Genomic DNA, 19745 nt, shown 5'->3' on the forward strand with positions numbered 1-19745 from the left:
GAGTGTCGGCAGGCTCTTTAGGACCTAACATTGGGTTTTGAAGCAGTCATCTGAGAGAGATGCTGATGCAGGGGGGTGAAGAGACCTCCTTCACCGCTTCTGAAACCCTTCGAAGTGTTTCACCCTGGAAGAACTGTGGTGGGATGCGTGTGCAAATGCATTTTTCAGAAACTTTTTTTCCTTCCAGCTTTGTCTCCTCACTGTAATAGTGCGGATAGGCTTGTATAAACCGTAGGTATTTACTCGCTAGGAACGGATGCAAAAGCAAGATGATTGAACCTGCATGTGTGGGGAGAGAGCAGAGAGGGATTGACAGGCTGAAATGAAAATCAGATGAAGGAGGAAAATTATTTTAGGCTTTTTTAATCACCCACTTTTTTTTTCTTCTCCTGGTGTAGGATATTCGTTTAAAATTTTTAATATACAGGGTGGTTCAGCACATCTAGCTTGCCAAAGTGCCCAGCATTAGCGCTTCACAGTTCATGGAGCCTCGTGGCGACTAAAACAGTCGCGTATTTTGGACATTTTGGATGTAATTTAGCTGGTGCAGGGTTAACTCCCACCAGCAACTTCACAAACAACAGGGCTTCTCTTTAACTTTACACCGTCATTTGTACTGTTAAACATATTTATAGTCATAATCACCCGTTTGAGCTTCACAAGCAGAAGTATAGGCCTGCCTGGTAGGGGATAAATCTTTGAGATACTTCATAGAAGAGGATGAAGGCAGGTCTTAAGTGTATGTGTTAGTATATAATTTAAAGTGTGTCTCAGACGAGTGAAGTGTTTTACGATGGATTTCAGTTAATGCTCTCTTCTGGTGGCATATGTCTTTTCTTACCGAGCTGATGACTTCTGGTGACATCTTGTGAAATGCTGTACAATAGTGTGACTGAAAACGCTCCTGTAAAAAGATTTTTACCGCAGTATAGCAAATGTTCCCGAGCTGAAACATGGCCATCAATTCCATAATTATGAAAGCAGATTCCAAGACTTTTTTTTTTTTCATGATCCTTGCAGATCTTCAGACTTTGACTGTCAAAGCTATCTTTAAGTAATATTTTTGGAGGGATGTTTTTCAGCGAAATTTTAAGGTATCTCTCCTATAAAACTCTGAGTGAATAACTGAAGGATGACAGTATTCACATCCATAATTCTTTTTCGGTTGTTACCAGGAATTCAGTTAGCTATCATGAGGACAGCTCATTCAAGGCTTGTGGCTTCATCTAAGGAATCCTGGATAGCAGAAGAGCTATGAACAACCTGGACTACTGATGGTCAAGTAGCGCAGTTATTCTTTTGTGGAAGTGTGCCATTTTTCCTCTTGGAGCCCATATTGCACAACTCTACTTTTTTCCAGGTATTCTGATTCCATCCAACTATCACTCATTTCACATTGCTGGAGATCATAGTAGATCAGAAACTAATGAGAACTTCATCTATTTTAAGTAACTTTTTTTTGTCCATCTGTGTTAGAAGTGGTGTTATGGCTGATTGTACCTTGGAAAAAGCAAAAAGTGCTATGGAATGAGAGGTGGTGAACGGATGTCTTGTCTCATTCTCAGTGCCAGGTTGGCATTCTCATAGTTGATAAGTGTCTTGTTTCTCTTGGACAAGAGACTGTAGATGGTTAAAGTTTGAGCGTACTGAATGTGGAGCAAGAGCGTGTGCACCTCTTCTACAAGTGGTCCTGCAAGAAATAATTCTTGCTTTGGTTACAGTCGTCTGCCCGTTACTGCTTTGAGTTAAAGGTTTGATGTGGACTAACTGGTTGCTGCATGTGATGTATAGTGCTACTTCGCTTTTATCGAGGATTGAGAAATATATTCCTTGAGGGCACCCAAAATGTTTTGTCCATATCTAGTTTTCAGGCTTTTTGTGTCATTTCTAAAATCTCTTCACTTAGCTTGTGAGAGAAGATTAAGTTTGGGGTTTTGGTCTTAATCTCAGGTGTTAAACCTTCTGTCCTCAAGATAGTTTGGAGTTTTTGGATATGTCAGCAACTCTCCTCTTTGGTCACAGGGACCTTCTAGTTCATGAAGAACACCTAACCTTGAAGTTGTTACTATTGCAAGCATCTTATGTTCTTGTATGTTGCAGGGCTGTAATGAAGTTCCGTTAAGTGCTGTTAAAGTCTTGACACTTACCAGACCAGCCATAGAGTGTAATTCTTGCTTGAACTTTCTCCTGGAGCAGAATAAAAATCTTTGTATATGTTTAAATAAGGAAACTAAAAATACCATGCTCTCTTCCCAGATACAGAAGACAAAGTGTGTGAAAATCGACAGTTACATCCATTATACTAGAGTAGGGTATTGAGGTAGTGTGATGAATGCAGTTGCGTTAAAATCTTTTTTGGAATAAAATAAGATTGTAGCATTTGGATCTACTTACTGTACTGTGTTTGTGCTATACAGAAGGTAGGAATCCTGGGTTCCTGACCTGGCTGTGAACAGCATCTCTGAGAATTTTGAGAGCTACGTAATGACTGCCATGCATGAAGACATCATCAGCTGTTTGTCCTCTTCTGCAAAGAGGAGGACAAAAATATTTTACAACAAAGATTGTAAACTCAACTACATTTTGAAGCCCACGCAAGCTCCTGCTCTGTGATGTTTTAGAGCTCAATGGAGAGAAAAATAATAATTCCTATTTTTTTTTCGCTCCAGTATGTCATTAGGTAAGGTCCTGTATGTGTCAAGAGAGACCTTACCTCCCCACTGTGTGTGGTGAACTGAACAGAAAAACAGGAACAGAACAGGAAAATTCATTTTAAAAACTATGCTTCCTATACTTCTCTGGAAATAAACATTTCTTGAATTCTATAGTGATGAAGCCTTTCTTGACTCCAGTTACCTTTTCTTCTGTCTTCCCAATTCCAAATAAAGGAATGAGCAGATGAGCTAACATGCTGAATATAGACGCAAGGTAATTCATCCATTTGGAAAATGAAAAGCTAGTCTTGGTTAAAATACATTAGTATCGTGTGCAATTGTCTGTCAGTCTCTGATACATGAGAAACTATCCAGTTGTACTTTTAATTTTGTTTTCTCCAACCTAATTGAGTTAAAGGATGCAAAATTGTAGCCACTAGCATTAATCTTCTACACAAGCGATTCCTGTAATTGCGATGGATATTGCTTATAGAATTTTGCAAGGTGTGAAAATGCCCTATAATGTTGTGATTGAGACTATGGTGTAGTTAGCTGGAAACTTCTTAATGAAACGTCATATCAGGAGATGTAGATAGACAGCAAAATGTGTGGAAAAGAATTAGCAATTTAACAATATTGCCAGTTGAGTATGAAGGTTTTGATCACAGAAGGACAGTCAGTGATCCCTCTTAGGCTAAAATAGCCAGAGCTGCCCAGTGATGAGGAAGGTGCAATGGGGATTAATCTAGTAATTATACTTTTATATAGTTTTAAGTCGTTCTGGAGAATTATTTTTTTTCCTTGTTTTGTCAAGTAGATATTGTAATAAATACTTTTTATAGCTGCAATTTAAAGTAATATCTTTGATACTCAGGAATCAATATTGAACTAACATTTTTCTGTGGATCTGCTTTATAGAATTTTAGCTAAAGTTGCAAGTTTGAAGAAGATGACAAGTTAAAACTGAAGGATACAACTTTTAAAGTAAAAATGGAACTTGACATTTGTCCAGCCTCCTATTTGGCCTCAGAACTGCAGGCAAGTTTTAAATCGTTAATAGGGAGACTTTAGTGTCTACAGTGCATTGCATATTCATAGGATTCTTCTGATAGTGGAAAAACCTGTGGCAGAAAAGTGGGTTTAATGTACGTGGGAGCGTTTGTGTCCAGTGTGTGGGTTTGTGTCTTCCTTGGAGAAAAGAATTAAGGGGCAATAAATCAATGAAAGGTTAAAACTAATCTTTTCTCCGTGCTGCTTCCAATCCTTTCTAGTAAAGCAGCTTCATAAAAATACATCAGTAATTGTTTCCTTTCGTAGAGACTTCATTAACTGAGGCATTAGCCTTTTTCTTGTCATAAGCTATGACTAATGCCTTGCATCCTGTTACGCTTCCCCAGCTGCACTGAAATATTAAATATATATACTGTTTAATTTGGAGTTTTGTTCAGATTGTGGAAATTTAATGTTTGAAATAATTTCCTATGGAGGAAGTTCGGTTTTACTGCCGTTGTAAGATTTTATTTAGCTTGTTTATACTGCTCCCCCTTGCCTCTTCATCCAGCGCCCCAGACAGCCTGTTTAGGGGAAAAAGATGAGTGCAGATTGATCTTTCAATGTAATTTACTTTCACATCTGACTTCAAGAAATACAGAAGTGATTAACACTGATCTAACAACCTATTACTTGACATTTGTTAATGGTTTTCGTCTAGGAATTTCAAAGTACTTTGTAAAAATGTTAGTATTGCAGTATTGCTGTGTGCTGGGGCGTGCCCGGACCTTGCCCTGCAGAGCAACCCAGCAAGGAGCGAAATGGAGCTGCCCGGGCCACGCAGGGTGTCCGAGCCCCGGGAGGAAGAGGCAACGGCAGCGCCTCGGGATGAGCGCGGACCACGTCCTGGAGTGCGAGAAAGTTCACTGCAGTCCGGGGATTTTAATTAGCCTTCACATCCCTTTAGCAGTAAGGTTGAGGGTTTTAGCAATCCTTCTGCAGAAGCTAACCCTGAATATCTGAAATAAGGTGACTGATGAGAGGCGTATTTGTAATATTGCTTAAGTACAATGAATAATTTTTTTTCCACATCTTTCAAGACATCTTTTCGTTTTTACTTCATGTGTAGGTGTCTCCGGCAAGTATCCCTTAATAATCTTCTTATGAGTGTTTGGGTTTCTAAATAAAGTTTGTTTATGCCCTAGAAATCTGCAATAGCAGAGATACTTCCCATCTGTCTGTAGTCACACACATCTGCAGTAAAACATTTTCAGTAGTGAGTAATTTTTGGCTTCTAGACAGACCTATAATTGAGAGAGAATGCTACTAGGGAAAAAAAAAAAAAAAAAAAAGCTTTGGAAATAAAACCTTATGGTGATGATAAATATCTCATAAAAAGCTTATAATGGCAGAATTATGGTCACAACCGCTTCCATGTTTTCACCATATTTCTGATCAAAAAGGCCGTTCTATCAACGTAGGCCATAAAACTAAGTGCTTAGGATTGTCAGATTGTACACTGCCTTTTGGAAGATTTTTTTTTTCTAAAGTAATATGATTGAAAATGTAGAATAATATTAAAAAAAAAAACTGTTTATTGCATAAAAAAGTAGCAAATGGTAAGCCTGAAACCTGTAAGCTTTGTTTTTAATGGGGTGCTGACAAAGTGTGTTCCTGGCTTTGTTTTGATTATTTCTATGAACAGAGGGGAAAAAAAGCTTTTACTGATTAACAAAGAAAGAATCCCTGATGCATTAAAAGGAAGGAAAATAGTGCTGGTAGTGCTGCAGAGGAATCAAGGTTGCTTGGAGAAGTTGCACTCTGTCAAATTGTATTTCCAAATTTTAGGTCATAAATACAGAATCAGCCAGCCAAGCTGGAGAAGTCCATTTGAGAACCAGTATCTTTGCACTAGTTGAACGGAGCCTTCCCGTGCCAAGTCCTTTGGCCTTATGTGTGGAAGACCTGCTGGGAGATGCAGCGAGCGCTGTTGCCCAGGGCATTACCTTTTGCCCTGGGCACTGATGAACTGCTGTTGCAAGGTGTTGTCTTGTTCTTGGGCCTGAAGGCCAATACTGTGGCCACCTGCTGTTGAATTTAGGGATGCAAAGAAGACTTCACACAACTCAGGGGCATAAATATGACGTTCTGGGAGAATATCGAGGAGCTTGCAACGTGCTCTAGGTGTCCCTGTTTGAGCAGGGGGGTTGGACTAGATGATCTCTAGAGGTCCCTTCCAACCTCAACCATTCTGTGGTTCTGTGAGCTTGGTCTCTCCTTTAAATAGAAGGAGATGAAGGGATGGCTTGGTGATACCTAAGAAGGCCCTTCATAGAGAATGTAGGGGGGCTCTTCCAGCTGCCAGCTGAAGCCGTAAGGAAATCTGATGACTGGAGACTTAAGCTGAACTGGCAAGCAAAAGTGACTGGTAACAGAAGTAATTTACTATGGGAGCAGTTTACCATGTTCCCTGATGGAGTCTACAGCACTGGCATTTTTTTACTCACAGTAATTTTCCACGTGACTTATGATCTGTGCCAAAGAGTAACTGTCATGTTGATTCCAGCAGTGTCTTTTAGGCTTAAGAGCACTAACTAACTTCATCTTCGGCTGTTATTCTGCGTGTCCCTGTGAGCTGTGGACCTCAGCTTTTGCATATGGATCTATTTGGTTTTGCGACATATTCCCACATGGGGTAGGGGTGTAAGATGTGCTTGAGTAGCAGAAGGGACAGCATGTCCCCGTAGTCTGGTTTCTGTCTCTAGCAGTGACCAGTGGCAGTTGCTTAAGGAGAGGATCGTGTTTGTTCTGCTCTTCATCTTTCTGAAATATCCCCCTTCATGGCAACTTTTGAATGCTGAGCTGGATGGACATTTTGGACAGCTCAGCGTAGCATGGCAATTGCTATGTAGGAGGAAAAAGCAAGCATGCTCTGATATTTTCTTGCTTTTGGCATCTGTCTGTTTATGGATTTCTGCTCTGGGTTTGCACTTTGGCCAGGATTACCAATGGCCACTGATGGCTTTTATTTTCCATAAATTTGTCCAGTTCCTTTTAAAAACCACTTACAGTTTTGGCATCTGCAGTACCTGTGACACCAAATTTCACAGTTTAATTACATACTCTGTGAAAAAGCTTCCTGTTCTGTTTAATATGCCGGCTTACTGAATTACTGAGTTGAAACCCAGTGCAGCTTTTATGCGCATTTGTCATATTCCACGTAGTGTCCTTGTCAAGCTGCAGCATGCTGGTGCATTTGCTTTCCTCCTCTTAAGCAAGGTTGTCCAACGTTAGTCCCTGTCCCGAAGCTTTTTTTTTTCCCCCTGTTGTTACTTTCTTCTTTTTTTTTTTTTTTTTTGAAATGTATTTAGGTAATGATTTAGCTAAAGCTGTTATAATGTTTTGTGGTTTTTTTTTTAGTCCTTTCTTGATCATGTCTAATGTTGTTTTTGACTCTCACTTCAGGCGTCTTTTGGCTTTTATGATTAATTTATTGATCCTGGAAGCTCCCCATCCAGTTTCTCTTAGAGTGCACTGACATCTAATGGTAACGCAAAGTGACTTAACCATTTGTAATGGCAAGACCGGCCAACATACATATATTTTCTTCATTCAGTATTCATTTTTATAAGACAACGTGGAATTATTTCCCTCCAGTTTTTCTCAGAAAGTCTGATTTTAAACTTTTCTCTTCTGGCAGTGAATCTACTGTTGTGTTCCTGGTGCTGCACTGTTTTTTTTAAAGGAATTTTAGAGCTTTGCAAGAGTAATTTTCAGTACAATGTAAGTGATGTTTGGGTTTTATACTGCAGTAAGTTGCAGTAGAAGTCTCAGTGTCTCCATAGAGGACATCACTGTGAAATAAGTCTAAGAACAAATGTTGTCATGCAGAACTTCAGAACAGGGAGTGTATAGCAGCAGTGCTAATACTGCTGCATTTTGAAGAAGCATGGAAACACTTTACTCTTTCTCCTCTTATTTGAGTTTCTTCTATATCCTTTGTTTAATTTCATATTCTTGAAATATCTAGCAAGAGCAATAGTTGCGTTCTGAGAAACACTGATGATTTACTTAAGCAGATATTCTATAGGTTGAGTAATTCCTCTATGTGGGTAGCCCATTGGTTTAGGTTTTAGAAAGACCACCACATTATGCCTTAGGAAAGAATGAAATTTAAAAATTCCAGAATGTATTTTTGAATTTTAACAAATTTTGACACCTTCCCCCATCCCCCCCCCTTTTTTTTAATATCTGGGGAACCATTTGGGATATGGAATATCTCCACTGCTGCTAACTTCGACTTCCAACCATGATGATGGTGTCTGTCTGTGAGCCTGTGAGTCCTTCTGGTTATGGGTGTTGAAACACCTTATTAAGTTTTATTCCCCGCCCCCACACACACACCTTTGTGTAGTTTCAAACCAGGCAACATGTATTAGGCAAATGAAAATCAAGATTCCCAAAGGATAATGTGGAGCTTCATAACATACATTTATTAATGATCTACCAGTTTGTGCTGTGAATTTCTTTTATTTTTTGGTTTTCTTATTCATTGCCTTACTTGAGTGGCCTTTCATGGAAAGGAAGATGATAACGAGGCAGAGGTAGCAATCAGTACTCCACCTTTTCTAATTGTAGAGGTAAAAGTATATGCCTAGAAAAGCTGATACTCTATTTTTTTCTGTGAGTAGCCTATCTGTTGCGTGGTTGTGTGTGATAGAGCTGGTAATTTCTCTGATAGGCAGAGGCTTTCACTACCTGTTCCAATTTAGTGCAAGTGGGATCTGTTCTACATAAAGTTCTCCCACTACGCTGCAACCTTTAGTGCTGGAGGACTTTCTGTCTTAATAATCTGGAATTTGTCTATAACTGTAAGTGTATATATAACTATATAATTTGCTTCTGGTTTGCCTTTTTTATTATGCATTTTTAGCATTTGCTTTCTTTTCATCCTCTTTCTCTAGAGAAAAATCGTGAGCTTTGAGTGGACCTTTACTGAAAATCTCCTTACTCACAGCTTATGTTTATCCTTTACTCTATTACCAATGTTACCTACTTTGAAAACTGAATTCAAAAATGCTTTCTTAATTATCATGCCTAATTTGGCATGTAGGATTTGGTTCCTGCCATATAGAACTGTTGAATGGAGATATTCTCTCTTTTCCTTTTTTCTTGAAGTCTTGGAGTAAACCTCTCCTCAAAGAGCTAAATGCACTAGATCTCAATACCCAGAGCCATGCCTTATTAAAAAATAATGTTCAAAGCTGAAATCACTCATTAAAATTAAATTAAAAACTCTTAATACTCTCCACCAACAACCTACATTTTATTCTAAAAATTGTCCTGCCCAAAAGGGTTCTGTACGTTGGCAACATCTCAAATGACTGTAGCAACTACTTGTCATAGAGTAAGCAGTATATTTCCTTAAATGATTTAGATTTTTACTTTATCTTAAGACATTGAGCTACAGAAGACTACTCTTAAATACATTTTGATATTTTGTATTCTGATTTGTAATTCGTATTTAGGCAGTGCTTGTATTTTTAGTGACTTTCTCAAATACAGTTACTCATGTTGGAGTTTAGTAATTGCAGTAGCTAATGCTCTCATAATTATAAGGCTTTTGTTTTGTGGAAAATGCTTCCTATATCATCATCTTTTCTTTGTGTTAGAATGTAAAGTATAATAAAACTGTGTGCCAGCTAAAATTAAAACTATGTTAACATGTTAATTTGATTTTTGCCTTAAAATGTTTTCTGAAACTTATGACAACTTGCTATGAATAAAACAAATGAGTCAATATTTTTTAAAAATGCTTGAAATAAATTAAAAGGCTTGATTTATATGGTTTTCTTTCAAGCTACTGTAGACAGATAGAAAACATCTGGTGACACTTTCAGCAGTAGGTCAATAGTTACAGATGGTTCGTTTTTTTACAGCTGTCATCCAGTTTCATACATAGAGTGACTACAGTGGAAAAAGTCTTTTCCTGAATGGGTAAATAAAGCAGAGTGCAAGGAGGGCAGCAAACATATATGTTTCTACAACATGGGGTGTTAAATAAGCCATAAACCCTTTAAATGAAGACAGTGTTTGGTATATTCTAGTTTCTGTTCCTTATCCTCTAGAGTTTTGCATGTGCCTATTGAAGAACAGGATTATAAAACAGAAATGACAGGGAAATAAATACAAGTTTAGGATTGGTTCTACCTACAAGTTGGGGGTGTTGGGTTAAAGAAAGGTGGGTAGCTATGGCTGGCTTTAAAGGTCTGCAAAATGTATGTTGGATCTGGGGTAATGCTTGTGTCATCTTGGAGCAGGACCACATCCATTATTGAAGATTATTGTCTATTGAAACAATAATCAATGTTAAAGAAAATTTGAAAATGGCAGCATCCTTTTTCTTTATTTAAAGAGGGGAAATGGGCTTCATTGTTCATCATTTTTTTTCTCCTGTTTATGTTGGAATATTACATTAATTTGTCATTATCCAACACTGTGTAAGAATCTCATCTCTGAGGATGAAGAAAAAGAAGTGGAAGAAATGTGAACAGGAGGATGGATTCGAGTAAAGCGATAAAGTAAAATCTTGATGACTGTTGCACATTATCTACATTTTAAAATGAAAATAAACACACAGAAAGGAGCTTTTTAAAATCCAAATATGCCCAGCAGTGCCTATAAAGATACCTATTTTAATGCAAATATGTAATTCTTGATATTCCTACTGTTTTACTTGATCGTTTCACTCCGTGTACATGAATCTTTGTAAACCACAAAGAGGCCAGCAGATTACTATGCTCAATCATTTGCCAGGCCATCTAATGCCCTCCACTGATGTCAAAAGCTTTTGGGCAGTAATAAAAAGAAAGGGGGAAGTTGATTATTCGGCTGGTTTTAGTGTGTGCTGGGATTGTAGCGTAGTGTTTTGTGAGCTCGGTTCTGCAAGTCTATCAGATATCTAAAGGAGAATTAGTGTGGGGTTCTGAGTATGCTTTTTAAAGCCTCTGTATACTTAGTGTTGCGCAGCGCATTTGCTCGTGTGCATTTTGCACAATCTAGCGTGTGGATGAGGTTTGTGTGCAGATATTTTTCATGGCGCTCTCGCCGCCTCCCCCCTTCTCCACGGTTTGGCTGCACACACGGCTGCTTGCTGCAATCCCCTCACGCTGCCGTGCCCAGCTACGCAGGGTTTGAAAAGTGCTTAGCTGTATCTGCTGCCAAAGAGCCTGCCTAGTCATGCATGAGGCTGCTTTAAATGCCATTTAGGTGATATAGATATTGGCATCCTGCGTTGTCCCTGGATGTGCTTCCTCTGCTCTCTGCCCCCTGGTTCTTCCTTGAACTTCCCTGTGTCGAACTCAGATTTGTTTTTATTCTTGAAAGCTTAAAAGTTAGGAGTGAGAAGACTGTTTTGTCAACTGTTGCAAGCATCATGACGCAAATGCGTGTACGTGGTATCGGTGCAGGTGCTTAGATTTCTGGCACTTCATGGGAATCGTGCCCCTGTGCCTGGGTGAGGGAAACAAAAATAACTTCCCTGCCTTGGCTGGGTGCTCAAGGAAAGGGGGGAAAGGTATCTGAGCGTCAAAAGGCAGAAAACAGCAGCTGCCTTGGTGAGCTGTGCTCTGCATTTTGCATCTTTCCATGTTTTGCAGGGCAGTTTGCTGTGAAGCACCAAGTTGTCCAGTGTGTTTAAGAACATTGTGTGTTTTCTCATTTGCTTGATTTATATAGAAATCATCAGCTCTGCAATGAAAGTTGAAGAAGTTTATGCTTTTATTCACAGGTGAAAGCAAGTTTACAGAAAGCTAGATATTTCTGAGTTGTGTCTGACCTGAGAAGTCCATCATCAAACTGTGTGGAGACGTTCTCTGAGCTTCCTCTCTTATGTCTCTAATGGACAAACACAAAGTGAAGCGGCAGCGTCTGGACCGTATATTTGAAGGTTAGATACTTGAATTTATAATTTTTATTGCATTAATTAACTTTGCGGATTAATGATTTTTCTAGAGATTGGACTTTTTTTGGTCTTTCCTTTTATTTTTAATTAGGTTGTAATTCCTGTTGAGGATCTATTAACTGTGCATAAATGCTGCTGTTAGACAAAAACAGAGCTAGACAAATAAAAGCAAGTAGTGCTTGACCTCTAATGTACTGTTATAAAGTAAGTATGCTTTCAGCTTGGCTTTCTACAATGTTTTTCCCAAATGTCACAAAAGTTTGCAGTTTCTTGTAGAATACCAACCACAAAAGGATCAGAAGGCCAGGTAATGGTCTCTGGGATCTGTCTCTAAGCTTCATTTATGTCATATTGATTGATTGAAGACACTGAATCTGATCGTAGGAAGGAAATAGAAAAGAAAATCCTGACCAGAGAACCCAAAACTTTAATGAGCATTAATAAAGATGCCTGTGGATGGGATGCACTCAATTTGGGTCAATCATTTTATCCAGCGCTACAAATCATTGAGTTGTTGATTCCTGATACTTTGCACTCTTTCTTTTTGATTGGGCATGAAAATACGGCAAGGGATAAGGTGTACTGTTTTTTTCGTTGTTTTATGTTTGTTTGTTTAAATGCATGAATGATTTGGGCTGTATTAATTTTTGTGTTAAAAAGTTAACTGATGTAAGTGCAAAAAGCATTCAGATTTATGGGCATGTGGTCTTTTCACCATGTCTGACACTGAAGGAGTAAGCTCCAGTTGAAGCAATTACTCCTCAGTTTTTAGATTTTTTTTTCCTAGCAATTATGTTAGTGTGCGCAGTTCCTGGCAGCTTATTTCTGTCCCATTTTTATTCCTTCCACGTGTGCCACTATTGTTAGTGTAACCCCATTATGAGATAGTGGAGAAAATGATTTGCATTAAAAATAAACCTTTTTTGTTGGGTTATTTTCCATTTAGGTACATTCCTCAGTGCAGGTCGCTGTTGAGCTGACAAAAAGCTGCCCTGAAGTCTGAGAGGGATGATGAGAAGCGCAGGGCCAGTTGGCTGGCGCTGCCAGCGAAGGGCTTTCACCAGCGCAGCAAAGGGAGCAGCTTCACACTCCCTTAGCTGAGTAACCCCACTGTAGGTCTGAGCCTCCCGCTTGCTTGATCCGGAACGTTTCTTTCTGTCGCTCCTGGATCCGCTGGACAAGCGGTTGGCTGAAGCAGCTCATTGAAGGCTAATTCCTGCACAAATCCCGGGGGGATGTACTGCTGAGGATGGGGAAGGAGGGATGTCCCCTGTGCCAGGCGCCTCTGCAACAGCCTCTGGGCATGCTGCAGGGATAGACTGCTGCTCTCAGGCCTGGTCCTGCTTTCCCTGGCCTCTGCGTTCAGACCTTAGTTCCCCCTTGCATGGCCTCTGTCTGCCCCCCGTAATAAATGTTCTCTTGGCAGGAAGGTTGGTGATTTACGTGGTTATTTTGCTGTTGGGGAGCTGAACCGGCAGCCGTGGGCGTCAGGGCTGAGGCAGGCCGGAGGGACCGGGGCCTTCTGTGGCAGCGAGGCCGCAGGATCCACGTGGAGGAGTTTTCAGCTTCTCGTATTGATCATCCGGGCAGCTGGGGAGAAGTAGTTGGTGACGGAGCGGGGAGGAGCGGCAGCAGGGACAGAGCATTAGCTCTTTAAGGCAGTGGCTTCCCAGGCTGCGTGGTGGCTTTTAGGGACGCTGCTCCATCAGCTCCCTTGCTCTGGCTTGGTTTGCCCCCCTCTGCGCTGTTCACTCCCTCTCAGGGGTCAAATCTGTTTGTGCAGCCGTGCAGTGCGGGGGATTGATGCAGATGAAGGTAATATGGGGAAAAAATGTTTATTTTTACTTTTTTTAAACCCTGCTTTCTGAATTCTAATACTAATCAAATAGATGAGCTGGAAGAACGGAGTGGGCAGCCTGGGTAGAAAATGAGCAGTGAGAGGAAAATGGGGTAATAAAATGGTTATGCTGAAACAGTTAAAGTTTTTTTTTTTTTTTTTTTTATGGTTGCAGAAATCCAATTTGTCTTTTTAAAATGTCAAGCAGTATTCTGCTCTTGAGCGTCTCTGCTCAAATTTCCAAATGCTCTTTGAGGTTTGTAAACATATCTGTGGCTGCTGTTTTTAAACCACTGTCCGTGCCACTCCGCAATGCAGGCGGTGGGACAGGAACTGGGAGGGTTGTTTGTTTTAAAAAGACTTTTCTCTGCATATGGTCCTGTTCAGGCTTAGAAATTAAATATGCAGAATTGTTCTCTGTACCTCCCATAATGAAACCTAAATATTATATATTTTGAGATATGAATCATGTTTTATGAAGCTGGGGAAATTCGAGGAGGGGTACAGCTATAAAAGCTGGTGCATCTTCTCCCTCAGCTTTTTTGTTCAGAGCTTCCTGTACAGCTTTCTTCTCTCAACCTTTTTCCTCAAAAGAGAATTATTTTAAATACACTTTTCTTATTGCAAGTGGCACTCAAACAAGTTACAGTGATTACTTATTGCTGATTATATATATATTATATATATATATATTCATAAATTGTTTAGCATGCAAGCATGTGATGAGCAGACATTAATATGTTGCTATGTCCATAAAGAGATGCCAGCGTTGTACTGGTTGTGCCACACAGTATTTCATCAGTCTGTATCATTTGGAGCGGTGGGAGGAAATGGTCCTGAGTTGGAATTCAGTTTCCAAAAACCGCCTGCCCGGGGCCTGCGGCAGCTTGGATATTTGCTTAGAGCAACTAATCACACAAATTCAGTAACAGAGCGACTGCATCACTGCGTTTCCTGTTGTCTTTAAGTTAATGGTAGTATGGCAGTAGTACTACCAAATTTCTGCTAATACTCAATGGGGGGAAAAAAAAATCTGATTCTATTACTGTGGGAGCAATTAGTTCGCTTTTAATGAGGCTGAGTAAGTAATTTTATCTCCTAGGTGCCTGTGATTCCCCTTGGTGGCTTCTTAAATACGAAATTGAATATTTGCTTTCAGTCCCGAAGCTGTTTTCCAGGATGTGTTCCTGCACATTTCAATAAACCGCCATGCTCTTGCGTGTATCATCTCAGAAGGGTGGTATCAAAAGCTGGATTTGTCATCGCAGTTTTGTACAGTTTTATCAATTAGCATGTGCTTAAATGACAAAAGTTGACGACTGCCTTAAAAAACGCAGATGTTGAATTCTGGTGTTTAACTTCCACCAGGCACTGGGAATCAGAATTAGGCATAAAGATATGATTCTGCACAGTCTGAAATGCTTATGTTTAAATTTATTTTGCAATTTAGAGAATTACATTGCAGTTTTTCCCTCAAAGATGTATAGCATCAAGGCATGTGAAAGATTAATTAGTTACTGATTATATTATTCTTTGTCCCCCTCTCCGGTGAAGCCGGTGATTGCAAAGTATAATTATAGCAGTATACATTTGGCAGAACAGTTGGAAGTGTCACAGAGCAAAAAATAAAATGTGTTCATTTTCTGGGTAATTTGAAAAAAATCTATATTTTTTCTTGGCACTTAAAAAAGTCATTGGCTCTAATTAAGGTATTATTTTACTTTATATTGCAACAAAACTGTAAACAATGCTGTATATTTGTTTATAATCTGCAAGTCTTTAATTAAGAGGGTGGACGTTACATCAACCTTTCCTTGGAAGTTACCTTGGGCGCCTGACCTGGCAGGCTCTGAGTTTCCTGGGAGTTAATAGATGAAATAGGAAGGCAATAGAAGGTGCTTGCAGCGTGAAGAAACTTAAGTTTTCGCGGAATTGTCCGTGAGAGCACAGAAGAATTGATCTTCTCTAAGTAAGTTATACAATGAATGTCACCAGTCCGTTCTTCTCATTGCTTTGCAAGGAAACCATCTCTGCTCCTGTCCTGTTATTTAAAGAGGCTGATAGTGGAACTGGGGGGAAGAAGGAAAAGGATTTCTCCTCTGTTCTTTTTTCCTGTCTGTTTACACAGGTATTAGTGATTAAGCTATAACTTAATACTGGAAATGTAACTGCAAAATTGCAAAAGTGAACTTGTTCATTTTGGTGGTGTCTTGGAACCCAAGGCTGCTTTCCACAACGTTTGTTATGTGACGTTTTTAGGAGAGAGACTGGAGGGTGCCTGAGTTCAGGCCTGCCGAGGCGCTGCCTGCTCCTAGACAGAAGTCACCCGTTTTCCTGCTTCTGCTTTTGAGGAAGAGAAAATCATCCCTGCACACATGAGAGCCTCTCACCAGGCACTGCCAACCCTTTCTCTTTTTGTGAAACACTGGATCACACCTGAGGGTTGCTCTTTATGCACAGGTTGTCTCTTCCATTTACTGCTGCCCGTAGAAAACTTGGAACTTGGCATTTTAGCTGTTTTAACAGGGCTGTTTTAGTGCCAAGCAAAGAGGAAGAATTGATCAGGATCCTAAATTAGAGAAGATAATGTGTAATAACAGCATGACTTTCTGAAATCTCAGATAAGATCTCTGCTTTTCTGCTGTTATGAAGGACAGCCTTTCTTTGGGAAAGTCTGATTATGGGCAAATAACCACATGTTAGGACAGCCTTGGAAGGACAGGAAAAGTGCACAATAAAGGAATAGTTTATTTTCAAGGCCATGATCTAGATTTTCCTTGCCTATCAGAAAGCAACCCTAGAAAAAGGGCTTTTTTTTTTCCTAGAAAACCTAGAAAGGATCTAGATCTTCCTTGCCTATCTTTCAAGAAACCATTGAAAGATCACGAGCTCTCTGTGTTTATACAGCCTCTTTTTCTGCTCATGGTGCCATATAGCATTATGCTTCATGAGGAGATTTTTAACTTCATAGTTGATATGGCACATCAGGAGGAATGCAAAAAAAAATTAGATTTTCCTATTTTGAAAATTACAGGGTAGTTTTGACACATACAGTGACTTGAACTAAGAACGAAAAAAAACAAAAAAAAACAAAACAAGATAAAAACAACGAGCAGCATATTTTCCTTGCTGATTTTCCTGTGCATTTAATACCCTGGCTCCTCCTTAACAAGTGAAAAATAGTTTCAAGTGTTATTTCATGACTGCTGCTGGAGCCTGACTTGCAGAAACTGTGATTTGACCTATTGCAGTTGCGAAATCAGGCAGTTACGGCAAGTTTTCTGTGCATGACTGAGAGACATGCCATATTTTGGCAATGTGTGGGTTTTCCCAGTATTTAAAAAATGAGTTTTACTGAGGCAGGGTGTGTACTGCATAATCTGATCTGTAAATAAAGGTTTCGGTGTGGTACTTTTAGCTATTTCTAACTTAAGTGGCGACTGCAGATGTTAAGCTAAAACTAGCTGTCAGTTTTCTTAATTGGTCACCAAATTTGAAGATGTTGGTAGCTGCCTTATCAGATATATCACATCAATAAATTGAGTAATAAAATGCACAGTTTGCAACCACATAATGCTATATATGCTTTTCTTTATGTGTACTGGTTATTAGCACCAGGCTAAATATGCCAAGCGTTTCTTGCAGAGAGTGTAATGGAGCGTTGAGCCGTTTGGTGCCTTTTGGCAGACTTCAGGCAAAGGTTTATTGAAGGATTAGGGCAGCAGAGGGAGCTAAAAGATTCCTAATATTTTATTGTTTGTTGTTTTCTAAGTGAAAGTTGCTCTTTTATAAAGTACTAATTACTCTTTGCAAAAAACACCCCCTTCTACTCTCAAGGGCTTTCAGCAACTAAATAAGGGTTTTGAACTGGACAAGATTCCCTTTCTCCCAGCAACCCAGTACAAGGTAAATTGGGAGCTGGGTACTAAAAGCCAGCAAAATTTCCTTCTGCAGGAGTAGCCATCAAATCTTCCAGCTGTAACTAATGAAGGTGTTTGAGCAAGCAGGGTTTCCTGTGAACAGCCCAAGCAGAACAGTCTGCGGGTGTCCCCAGCTGGTTTCAGACACAAGTGGCTTGAAGTACAAATGCGCGCGTCCTTGGGTTCACCCTGTTAGGGGTTTTCTTGAAGAAGGCTGTGCTGTTTCACCTGTGAGAACTTTGAAAAAGTTGTTATGGACTTGAAATACAGCAAGTTAGGTATAATATTTAATCTGCCTTCGAAGAGGAGAAAAAAAAAAAGGAATTATGTTGGAAGCACTAACCTGATAAGCTCGCCTTGAAATAGCAAAATGAAAAAGATGCTACTATGAGCAGTACCAAGACAATTTATCATGTAGTACAGTTAATGAGCGTTCTCTGTCTGAATGCGGAGGGTGTTTTTATCCCAAAGCCAAAAACATTCTTTATCTCATTATGGTTTATGGACAGACTCACATTTGATTATTTATTTTATTCTCAATATTCAGGACTTGTGTTTCACAGAGCGAGGTGTTTGGGGCATTCTTTTGGATTGCTGCTGTAATCTGATTTAGTAATTTGAATCTTCATTATGTGCTACCTAAACAGCTTTTGCATTTGGATACACTTAAGCTGCTGCAATGTTACAAAGGTATTACTAATAGCAAGGCAAGTTGTATGAAAAGAAAATCAGTTTAAAAATCCATTTTGCCCTAAATGATGCTGAACCAGTAGCTGTTTAATGAAAAGCAATTTTTAACAAGAAAACCATTTAAAAAAAAAGCCAATGAGCATTTTAAATCTCACTGAAATGTTCAGGCCACTGATTTAAGTTATGAATGATTTAAAGAAATGTTGTATTTATGATGGCCAGCATTACACACTTTATCTGCTTAACAGTATTTTCTTTAGTATACTGAATTAAAAAATATTGCTAGCATGTAACATCTAAGAGGAAAGCTTCAGGTATCATGTGTACAGAGCACTTAGCCTTAATGCTGTAATAAGGTCAAAATAGAATTATTTAATATTAGTGTCAAAACAGCATTGTTTAAATACAGTAACAGATCAGACTGTAATGATTTTCTATGTATTGAATGAGAATCTTGTGTTAATTATGCTGAAATCTGAAAACAAAGATATTGTTCCATGCAGGAGAATTCACCATGCCCAAATGGTTTTGTTTCTGTACGGAGCTGGGCAGCTCTGCAAGATTTTGTTCTTCACTCTTTGAAAACACCTTTCATTCTACTACAGTGTCAATAGAGGCAGATATTTTGCTCTCCAGACCTTGGATTAAAAAAAAAAAAAGAATAGGAAGTTGTAAAAGGAGTGTCTGTGGCTGAAAACTTTGCTGTGGGTAGCAGGGCTTGTGCAGGAGATGTGCGGTGTTTCCTGAAGAAACGCAGCGCTCCACGTGCGCCGCGTCGCGGGCAGATCCCGGGCGGATTTGCTGCTCCCGGGAACTGCCGTGTTTCAGGTGAGGGAGCCTTGGCACATGCTGCAAGCCAAAGCCAGGCACTTCTCTGGGATTTCAGGGCAACAAATGGTAATTAAAATTCCTTTACATGACATAACAGCAGAGCCCAATGATGCCAGCTAAAAGGAACAAACCCTGAGGGGTTTTAGAAGGAATTTGTGCCCTTTTTTTCTTCTTTTACCTTACCTTAGGAAAGAGATTGAAGCAGGCAAGTAATTAAGGCTGAAGATGTTACATGCTGGGACCATATTGGTTATGACTTTTTGGAATTCCAGGTGCAGCAATTCAGCCAGAGCTGAACTACCTGTCATTGAAGGAAAAGCACAGAGCACCCACAGATTTATTTTATACATGCATACATACATATATATATTATATATATATATATATATATATAAAATATATATATATGTATTTACTTCTCACAGCCAAGAAGATGCTATCACCAGCAATTAGATTCAGCATCCATATTTTAGGAGCTATTCATCTGGAGATTGAAGGCTTCAAAGGGTTTCCATTCTGACTTTAATTTTCTAGTTGTGCTCTGCCCTGACTCCTCTGCTTCAGTACACTCTGATCTTCAGTCTGGCGAGTGAGGTGATTTTTGGCAATGCAACAATGAGGCCATCTAAGAAAATGGGACAGTTTAAAGGTCATCTAATTCCTGAGTAATCTTTGGGTAATTTTAAAGAAAGCCTTTTGAGCTTTTTTTTTTTTTTTTTTTTTTTTTTTTTTTTACTTTAATACAGTGCAAATGGATACCTGGTAAAACTTTTGAAAGCTTTAGATGTCTTAAGTGTTTGGTGGTGATATATACTTATTCTTGCCTGGGGTCAAGCAAGATGCTCTCGTAGCCCTAGATT

At 39.4% G+C, this 19745-nt stretch overlaps 1 protein-coding gene across 1 annotated transcript in view; it reads left to right on the plus strand.

Annotated features, from left to right (window-relative positions):
• Nucleotides 1-11446: 11446 nt before the first annotated feature.
• CTBP1 (C-terminal binding protein 1) overlaps nt 11447-19745 on the plus strand; it is a 173796-nt gene continuing 165497 nt past the window's right edge. Inside the window, exon 1 of the mRNA XM_088524949.1 lies at nt 11447-11592. Within this exon, the coding sequence (XP_088381075.1) occupies nt 11535-11592 (58 nt within the window). The 5' untranslated portion in view covers nt 11447-11534. The remainder of the gene's footprint in view (nt 11593-19745) is intronic.

The sequence above is a fragment of the Tinamus guttatus genome, unplaced genomic scaffold (assembly GCF_059628265.1).
Source record: "Tinamus guttatus ecotype Peru unplaced genomic scaffold, ASM5962826v1 Tinamus_guttatus_pri_ptg000218l, whole genome shotgun sequence".
In the NCBI taxonomy this organism is placed as follows: domain Eukaryota; kingdom Metazoa; phylum Chordata; class Aves; order Tinamiformes; family Tinamidae; genus Tinamus; species Tinamus guttatus.